The sequence below is a fragment of the Paramormyrops kingsleyae genome, chromosome 22 (genome assembly GCF_048594095.1).
Source record: "Paramormyrops kingsleyae isolate MSU_618 chromosome 22, PKINGS_0.4, whole genome shotgun sequence".
Taxonomy (NCBI): Eukaryota; Metazoa; Chordata; class Actinopteri; order Osteoglossiformes; family Mormyridae; genus Paramormyrops; species Paramormyrops kingsleyae.
In genome coordinates this window covers 11,527,244-11,537,091 of record NC_132818.1, presented here as the reverse complement: position 1 = coordinate 11,537,091, position 9,848 = coordinate 11,527,244, and the positions used below count along the sequence as shown (strand labels likewise).

Sequence of the window (9,848 nt, the reverse complement as noted above, 5' to 3'; positions counted from 1 at the left end):
TATGCAGGAGAACCTGGAGCAAACAACCATAAGGCAACACAACTGAACACAATGACCGGCTGATGAGAGAAAGAGAGGCAGGCACATAAATACATCATGATGTAAACAAGAGACATAGCACAGAACAGGTGAGGGTAATTAACAGACAAAAGATGAAACACCAAGGGAGACTAGAAAACAAAGGCGACTGAATATTGCTACATGACTAGACATGAGTGCAGATTACTAAAACAAAGGCACAAAACAACCAATACATAAATACATAAGCCAGATCTACACAGCGGACAAACCAAAACCCTAAATATCAACAAAGCAAACCCACGACAGTAGGGGAGCTTGACCTTTAGCTGCATGTTCAGCCCATTCAGCCATGCAGCGGCTCTGGGAGTAGGGAAACACATTAGGGTCCTAACTAAAGGAAACGAGGGGAACACAGAGCGGGATGACCAGTGACATTGGCTGGCCAAACAGGGAATTAACAGATATAAACCAGGGACCAATTTTGACACAGGGAGAACACGCAAACCTCATACAGGCACAGGGAGGACATGTGATCCCTACATAAACACAGGGAGAATTTGTGGCCTCCTCCCCCCGTTTTGCTTCTTCTTGCCCTGTGTGATGTCATCACCGCCATAGCGGCTGTGGGCCACCCCCCTCCATGAAGGCCCACTAGTGGGAGGTTCTGCCGTTTCCGCACCTCATGCCCCTCTGGCACTGAATCAGACAGAGTCTGCAATATGAACCTTTGCCATGCATAGCATCCCTTCCTGTTGGTACTGAACTAGCAGTTACTGCACTGATGATAACATCACAGGTCTGCAGCTAATTATCATTTTATGACATCCAATGTCATGAGTATCATGAATCAAGACCGACCGAATCCAGAAATAGACTTCATACGTATGGTAAGGAATGGCCTGGTATTCTTTATTTGTCCCCATGACGAAACAACTTTTTTCAACATGTTTGGGTACATACAACAGATTCACCAGCAACACAACAGTCAATAAATACGACATATTTATAACTAAAGAGCAACACAGTTTAATAAATACAAAATATGTACATAACTTTACAGCATTTGCAACATAAATCAGGATCTAGATGTAAACACTTAATATTTTGCATGCACTCATATTTTAACAAAAACAAAGTCAATTAAGTATATGTTTTGATATGTTTGTTTTAGTGGCATTTTAGGAATACACGAGTGCTACTTGGATTGTCTTATGTGTTGCACAGAAGCGAGTGGACAAGCTGAGGAATGGACTGTGACTGTCCATCACTCATCCTCTTGCGATTTTACAGCCCTTTTCACCCGGTCTAACCTGCTCCTTCTGGAAGGGTTTTCCTGTCAACTTGCTTTACAATTCCAATATCAGGTGGCAAACTGAACGGCAACAGAAGAGCAACAGAAACACAAAGGTGCTCTGTTCCCTCCTAACACCAGAGCAGATATGTGCCTCAGTGATGCCTCGGGAAAGGAATCACTGCTAAGAGCAAGGTTCTGCAGAAGGATAATGATTATTTGTTTGAAACAGCATGTGACCTCCTCTGTAGACAAATAAAAAAGTTGAATGCAAATCTATTTTAGCTGTTTGTAAATATGTGAATGCAAATCTTAGGGTTACATAACCATAGGTGATTCTAGGGACACTGGGGGCCATAGACAAAAACTCCACATGGTAAAATTTATGAGCATTATTAAAGTGTGAAGTCTAAATTAAAAATATCAACAAAGAATTTAATAAACACAATTCCTTTATTTTCACTTTACTTACTACTTAATACCCACATAAAGCAGATTTGTCATTGCATTGTACTGTGTAATCAGTCCAGCTCAGGGGCCCCAGGCAATTGCCCATGTTGCCTGTCCTGTCGCTAAGCCTCTGTAGATAACTTGCAAACTATTAAGAACTACAGAAGCTCACGAGATGTGAGTACGTTAATGAATAGGTATTTGAAGAGGAGAACGTGCGGTAGTGTTTCGCGTTCGCCTGAGGGTTTTGATGCGCAGTACCATCAACCACAGACAGGGGGCGCCACAATTCCACTGTTAAAACCCTCACATACCCCCCTATGCAACGTATTTTTCGTAGGGGTGGTCCTACACACTGAAGCATATACATATAGCTGCACGTAAAATGATCAATCCAATATGATTTGTTGTGATGCATTAGGTGATATCTTCCTGGGGATTCCGTTAGTGCAGCTCCAAAAAAGGGCATCGAGCGCGACAGACGGGCTCCCGTCGTGTCACACTCGTGGGTATGACAAATTCATTGTCCTGCCAGGCTTTGTATTTAGGTAGTTACTTCCGTAACCTGATCTCCACCCGGCAATCGTCCAAGGACTCCATGTATTTCATGAACATTTTCGGAGAATCTGAAGGGCAGGACTTAAGAAAGTTTAAGCGTTGTCCTGTCGCCGTGACTTTAGTGCAGTCATGGCGCGTGCTGACGGGCTGTACACTGAAGTACTACAGACAGTTCATTAGATGATCGTTTTTATTTTTATTGTTTAGAAACCACACGAACCACTTTAAGCAGCTTCTGCTGGTGCTTGGTGTGACGTTCTGCTCTTAATGGACCAACGAGAAATGACGATGCGGGGTAAAGCTCGGTCTTCCGAATGAACTTTGCAGGCTAAATGAAGGTAAATGTTGAGCCTGTTCATGTGCGCTTTGCCGTTATCGCCAGAGTCTGGCTTTATAACACTGTGCTGGCTTTAAACTTTAAAAGGAGCTGAGCTAACCTGCACGCTGCATTTATTTTGCCACGTTTTTTTCAAACGCTGGTTAATTTGTGCGTATGTTTATGACTTGGTATTAATGTGTGGAAAATTAGCCAGTTGCTTTAAATACACCTTGATCTGTGCGCAGATTTATTTATCAGTGACAAAACATACCCACAGAATTTGTGAGCGCAAGTATAGTGAAGCGAGAGATGGTAAAATGAATGGTTAATCGGTAGGTGCATAAAGTAACCTACATAATGTGCACAAAAAAGAACACACAGTAAAGCTATTTCATTGCAGCGCAGGGGGACTGACTGTCGTGGGTTAGGGTTCATCTGCAGGAAGACCGCCTGCATGCGCCCATCTCTTTGGAAAGTTCTAGATGTATGCATGGATGATCTCGCTCTGACAGGCACACCCCCTGTCACAGTGACAGCTGTCAGACGGTGCTGACACACTGCAGGGTTTAACATCACAGTTTGCTGCTGTGTTTCGGTGGCACAGGACTGCTGCAGTGTGTTTAAGCACAGACTTCTTCAGCACAGTCTCTCCTGGGGGACATGTGTCCTGGCACAGGACTGGGGCTCAGGGTTATAAATAGAGGCAGGATAAGGGGATTCGAGCGACTGCGGAGTGTGTTTTTCCACATGGTCACAAGCTCTATGCTGAGCCAAAATGGCAACTTTAAACTTTCGTTTTCTCCACACTGCTGTCCTTGTCCAGACACAGAAACACAGGGAAACCCTGACATGCAGACTGAGAGACACAGGGAAACCCTGACATACAGACTGAGAGACACAGGGATACCCTGATTTACAGACACGGAAACAGAGGAAACCCCGATGTACAGGCACAGGAAACCCCGGGTGTACAGACACAGAGACACAGGGAAACCCTGAGGTACAGATACAGAGACACAGGGAAACTGATGTAGAGACACAGGGAAACCCCGAAGGAGAGACACAGGAAAGCCCTGATGTAAAGATACAGAGAAAGAGGGGAACCCTAATGTACAGACACAAAGACACAGATATTTACAGAGAGAGATGATGAGGAAGGCATGTCATTGACTAAGGCTGGCTGGGTTGTGGGGTGCTGAACTATTTTGGACTGTGCCGGATTTGTGACTGTGACACGTCCATACATTGCCTGCTGACAGTCCTGCTGCTGCGCCCTCCTTCGCTTTTCCAGACTCCCCTGCCTACTGACGAGGAGGGCGTGCACGTGCCAGATGGCCAGTCAGATACAGTGCCGCTGGAGCCGATTTCAGAACAAGCGGAAGGGGATGTGGTCCCCGAACCCGGCCGTCCGGCCTGGGACAGCAAGCTGCAGTACGTGCTGGCACAGGTGGGCTTCAGTGTGGGCCTGGGAAATGTCTGGAGGTTCCCCTACCTGTGTCACCAGAATGGCGGAGGTGAGCTGCTCTCAAAATGATGTGGATGGGGCCTTTGGAATGTCCCCCCCATTCAGGGAAGTGACCCCCCCCCCCCACACGCACTCTCCTCCAGGAGCCTTCCTGTTGCTGTATGTGCTCCTGCTGATGCTGGTGGGAGTGCCACTATTCTTCCTGGAGCTGGCGGCGGGGCAGTCCGTCCGGCAGGGCAGCATCGGTGTGTGGAAGCACATTGCCCCCCGGCTGGCGGGAATCGGCTACTCCAGTTGCATGGTGTGTAGGGGGACAAGATGGGGGGGGGGGGGGTTGTCTCTGTTTGCCTGTATGTATCAGTCGAAAACACTGCGTCAGGCTGTGTTCTTAGAGAACCATGTTTTTACTGAAGCACATTTTGTATACTATCTGAGTCAATGTTTTAGAGTTTCCTGTGTCAGTACATCAAGGATTCCCTGTTTGTCTGTGCCTGTATATCAGGGACTCTCTGTATCTCTGTTTCTGTATGTTAGGGTTTCCCTGTGTCTCTGTGTCTATATGTCAGGTTTTCTCTGTGTCTGTGACACGTCCTCTGTGTAGAACTTTATGTTCTAGCCTTAAGTGTCTTACTGCCAAGCAATTCCAAGCTTCCACGTGAGGATTAGCCCCGCCCTCTGTTCACACTGCTGGCCTATCAGAGGGCCCCACTGCACCCCACCTCCCATGTGACGCCTTGCGGCACAGATCGTTTCTGTATGAAACACGACTCCTGTGTAATGTTTGGATCTGGGCACAGTACAGCCCCGGCAGCTCGCCAGTGCGGCTTGCTGTTCACTGTTACTGTAGTAACCCTTTGTGGGGGGGTGCTGTAGACCTGAGATACGATTTAAAGCCTCCTCCTGCCAGGTGTGCTTCTATGTGGCCCTTTACTACAATGTCATCATTGCCTGGAGCCTCTTCTACCTTGGCAACTCCTTCCAGTCCCCCCTTCCCTGGGAGCAGTGCCCCATCTACAGCAACTTCACCGGTCAGTCCCTCTGTTTTGGGTATAGTGCTGCTCCCTAACCCTAACCCACGCCGGTCAGTCCCTCTGTGCTGGGTATAGTGCTGCTCCCTAACCCTAACCCACGCCGGTCAGTCCCTCTGTGCTGGGTATAGTGCTGCTCCCTAACCCTAACCCACGCCGGTCAGTCCCTCTGTGCTGGGTATAGTGCTGCTCCCTAACCCTAACCCACGCCGGTCAGTCCCTCTGTGCTGGGTATAGTGCTGCTCCCTAACCCTAACCCACATCGGTCAATCCCTCTGTGCTGGGTATAGTGCTGCTCCCTAACCCTAACCCACGTCGGTCAGTCCCTCTGTGCTGGGTATAGTGCTGCTCCCTAACCCTAACCCACGTCGGTCAGTCCCTCTGTGCTGGGTATAGTGCTGCTCCCTAACCCTAACCCACGTCGGTCAATCCCTCTGTGCTGGGTATAGTGCTGCTCCCTAACCCTAACCCACGTCGGTCAGTCCCTCTGTGCTGGTTATAGTGCTGCTCCCTAACCCTAACCCACGTCGGTCAATCCCTCTGTGCTGGGTATAGTGCTGCTCCCTAACCCTAACCCACGTCGGTCAGTCCCTCTGTGCTGGTTATAGTGCTGCTCCCTAACCCTAACCCACATCGGTCAGTCCCTCTGTGCTGGGTATAGTGCTGCTCCCTAACCCTAACCTATGCCAGTCAGTCCCTCTGTGCTGGGTATAGTGCTGCTCCCTAACCCTAATCCACATCGGTCAGTCCCTCTGTGCTGGGTATAATGCTGTTCCCTAACCCACGTCAGTCAGTCCCCCTGTGTTGGGTATAGTGCTGCTCGCTAACTCAAACCCACCCCTGTCAGTCCCCTTGTGTTGAGTATAGTGTTGCTTCCTTCCATGCTGGTGACTCACTCTACAAACTCTCTTCTCATCCAGTTCAGGAATGCTCCAGAACCTCCCCCACCACCTACTTCTGGTTCCGCGAGGCCCTGGACATCACAGACTCCATCGATCAGACCGGGCAGTTCAACCCCATCATGACTGGCAGCCTGATGGCTGCCTGGGTGATTGTCTGTCTTGCCATGATCAAGGGCATCAAGTCATCCGCCAAGGTCGAAACTCACATGCACACGTACATGCACGCAGACACACTTACATGCATGCAGAAGCCCACACACATAGGCATACAGACACAGATGCAAACCTAGATGCATGTAGATACATACGCAGTCTTGACATGGGACCTTTCTCCTGCAGGTGATGTACTTCTCCTCTGTGTTCCCCTACATTGTTCTTCTCTGCTTTCTCATGCGGGGGCTGCTGTTGGATGGGGCCTCTGAAGGCATTTCCTACATGTTCTATCCTAAGGTAATGTAGCTCCACACCGGGCCTGGGGTAAAGTTGCCCCCAGGTGCAGCTGCTCATCTTGTCCCATTTCCAGCTGCAGATCTGGGGCGAGGTGCAGGTCTGGAGGCAGGCCGCCACACAGGTTTTCTTTGCCCTGGGGCTCGGCTTCGGCTCTGTCATCGCCTACTCCTCCTACAACCCCCCGAACAATAACTGCCACCGCGACGCCCTCATGGTGTCCGTCATCAACTTGCTCACGTCCGTGCTCGCCTCTCTCGTGGTCTTTGCGGTGCTGGGCTTCCGTGCAAAGAGCATGGCGATGGCCTGCGTGCTGCGGTGAGCCCGGGGGCCTGGGGCCGGCATCTGTCCGTGATCGCCGGCTCGCCGTGTCTGAAGTGTCCGGCTCTCTCCCCAAAGGAACGTGGGCCTCCTGACGGAGATGTCAGCCATGGGGTCTACGCAGCATCTCCCGCTGCCATGGGCCAGCGGATCTGATCCTGGATCAGTGTCCCTGCGGGAATACCGGCAGTGGTTCCAGCAGTATGGTGCCCAAATTGGGAGTGGCATCACGGACTGCAGCCTGGAGGAGGAGATGAACCAGGTGGGCTTTCGCTGCTGCTGGCGGCCAGTGTCCTGTCAGCTTCTCCACTGACCTTCCCTGACTGTGCCCCCCTCAGGGAGTGGAAGGCACGGGGCTGGCCTTCATTGCCTTCACCGAGGCCATGGTTCTCTTCCCAGCCTCGCCTTTCTGGTCCATGCTCTTCTTCCTCATGCTGCTCAACCTCGGCCTCAGTACCATGTTTGGCACCATGCAGGGCATCCTCACCCCCCTCAGTGACAACTTCCATCTGCTGAGACGCCACAAGACCCTGCTAACGGGTAAACCACAGTTATCCGCTTAGGTTAGGCCAGCCCTCCCCCGTGGCACCAGTTCTGACCCCTCCCCATGCTCGCCTCTTTCCCACCCTAGTGGCCAGCTGCATCCTGGGCTTTCTCATCGGCCTACTCTTCACCCAGCGCTCTGGGAACTACTTTGTCACCATGTTTGATGACTACTCCGCCACCCTGCCCCTCATCATCGTGGTCGTATTTGAGACGTTTGCCGTGTCCTGGATCTACGGCGCCGACCGGTGAGGGTCCGGCTGACTCACATCAGATCATCATCACTGCTTCACTCACTTAGCCTATCATCTATCTCTAGTGCAGGCACCTCTGTCTCAGTTGAAGGTCTTACCTGCTGTCTGCCAGGTTTCTCGAATAGAAGGAAAGAGTTATTTCTAAACAAGGTTTGCAAGAGGTTCAAAGAGGTTTTGGGGCTGAACCACCTCTAACTACTTCATCTCTGCAGCTTCCTGGATGACATAGAAGTCATGCTCCAGTGGCGCCCCCCAGTGGTTTACAAATACCTGTGGCAGTTTGTGTGCCTGCTGGCCATGGTGGGTCTTCTGGGGGCCAGTTTGCTGCGCATGTTCTTCAAATGGCCCACCTACACAGCCTGGAACCAGAGCATGGTAAGGGCCGCTTGGATGGCAATGATGATAGTGATGCTGATTGTGATTCTGATGAACATGTGATGCTGATGGTGATGATAATGATGATGCTGATGTTGTTGGTGATGATGTTGAGGCTGGTGTTAATGCTGATGATGGTGATGAAGGTGATGATAATGATGATGATGCTGATGGTGATGATGTGGATGCTGGTGATGATGCTGATGCTATGATGATGGTGTTCTCCCCATGTGTTCCCATGGGGTTCCTATGGCTTCCTCACTTTTCTCCTGTAGTCCCATGCTGGGTGTCCACTGTGCTTCCCAGGAAAGGCTCCAGGCTCCCCACCACCCTATAATGGGTGGACGATTGTGATGATGCTTTTGAAGGTGATAATGAGGATGCTGATCTCTTCATCCCTCCTGGCACCTTACAGCTGTCTCTTTCTGTCCCTGCTGCTTCTCCCCGTGCCACAGGCCTCTGAGAAGGTACTGCCATACCCCGGTTGGGCTCTTGCCCTGCTCTCTCTGCTCATCCTGCTGGCCTGCCTGCCTCTGCCCGTGCTTTACATCCACACCCATCTGAGGCGTTGCCTAGGCAGCCAGGGGGGCCCACTGGAGGCGGGGCTTAGCCACAGAGACACGTATGTCAAATGCGAGACGGACGAACCTGCCGCCGCCCAGCAGCTCATCCCATTGGAGGAGGAGCAAGAAGCTGGCAGGGCCTCCTTCCTGTCACTGGGTGCAGAGCACTACAGGCTCCTCCCTCAGAAGGACCTGGTGGAGGAGGACATTGAAGAGGACACTGGGGTATGAGGGAGCGCGAGAAGGGAGAGGATGATCAAACGGAAGGAGTGATGAGGAGATCAGCTGGTGTTGCAGGCCTGGGTGGAGGAGGCGCTGCTCCATGCCGTGCTGTCCTCCTCCAGCTTCTTCAGGAGCCACTCTCTGTTCTCGCTGTCGCACTATGATGTGGCTGAAACTGCACAGTGCAGGCAGACCAGCATCCATGTAAACACACACACACAGATATACACACACAGATAGACACACACAGATATACACAGACAGACAGACACACACACACAGATATACACAGACAGACAGACACACACACACAGACACACACAGATACAGTATACACAGAAAGACACACACACAGACACACACACAGATATACACAGACAGACAGAACACACACACAGACATGCACACGCAGACACACACAGATACACACAGACAGACACACAGAGATACATACACACAGACATGCAGAAACACACACAGATATACACAGACAGACAGAACACACACATGCACACACAGACATGCACACGCAGACACACACAGATACACACAGACAGACACACAGAGATACATACACACAGACATGCACACGCAGACACACACAGATACACACAGACAGACACACAGAGATACATACACACAGACATGCAGAAACACACACAGATACACACACACTTAGATATATACACACACACATAGATACACACAGACAGACACACTCAGATACACACACACACACAAACCTGTCGTTTCAGTGGCCATGTTACGAGCTACACTGGCTGACAGTGTAACTGACAGAGGTTGTGATGTGTCTGCTGTTAACAGCAATCTGATTGGATTTTTTTGTGTGTATTCTTTTGGACTCCCACGGAGTTGTATATTTTACTTTGAGCAAGAGATGAAAATAAGAAACGAACAATAAATAACTTTTCTTTGGGCGTCCCCCGACCCTGAGCAGGTTAAGTGCTCTGATGGATGGATGGATGAATGGATGGATGGGTGGATGGATGATTGGATGGATGGAATGAGGTTCTTGAGGGCCATTTTAAATTCATTTTCAATATGTCGTGATTCGACATAGGAAAAGCC

The 9,848-nt window shown here is 50.3% G+C and overlaps 1 protein-coding gene across 2 annotated transcripts; it reads left to right on the top strand.

The window, feature by feature from the left end:
* The first annotated feature begins 2,305 nt into the window (after nt 1–2,305).
* slc6a16a (solute carrier family 6 member 16a) lies at nt 2,306–9,707 on the top strand. 2 transcript variants are annotated; one of them, XM_072704918.1, is made up of 12 exons: nt 2,306–2,658; nt 3,931–4,153; nt 4,248–4,405; nt 5,012–5,132; nt 6,053–6,228; nt 6,374–6,484; nt 6,558–6,799; nt 6,881–7,064; nt 7,279–7,342; nt 7,434–7,593; nt 7,812–7,974; nt 8,430–9,707. In XM_072704918.1, the coding sequence occupies exons 1-12, from the start codon at nt 2,653–2,655 to the stop codon at nt 8,766–8,768; spliced, it is 1,947 nt and encodes a 648-aa protein (XP_072561019.1). In that variant the 5' UTR covers nt 2,306–2,652; the 3' UTR covers nt 8,769–9,707. The 2 variants fall into 2 exon arrangements, with proteins under 2 accessions (XP_072561019.1, XP_072561018.1); XM_072704917.1 differs by having other exon boundaries at nt 2,309–2,658; nt 7,141–7,342.
* Nucleotides 9,708–9,848: the final 141 nt, after the last annotated feature.

Excerpts from the sequence above, each read along its gene's own strand:
- slc6a16a (XM_072704917.1), top strand. Across the intron at positions 7,065-7,140 it reads TGGAGGAGGAGATGAACCAG|GGAGTGGAAGGCACGGGGCT; the intron begins GTGGGCTTTCGC and ends TGCCCCCCTCAG. Across the intron at positions 7,343-7,433 it reads CCACAAGACCCTGCTAACGG|TGGCCAGCTGCATCCTGGGC; the intron begins GTAAACCACAGT and ends TTCCCACCCTAG.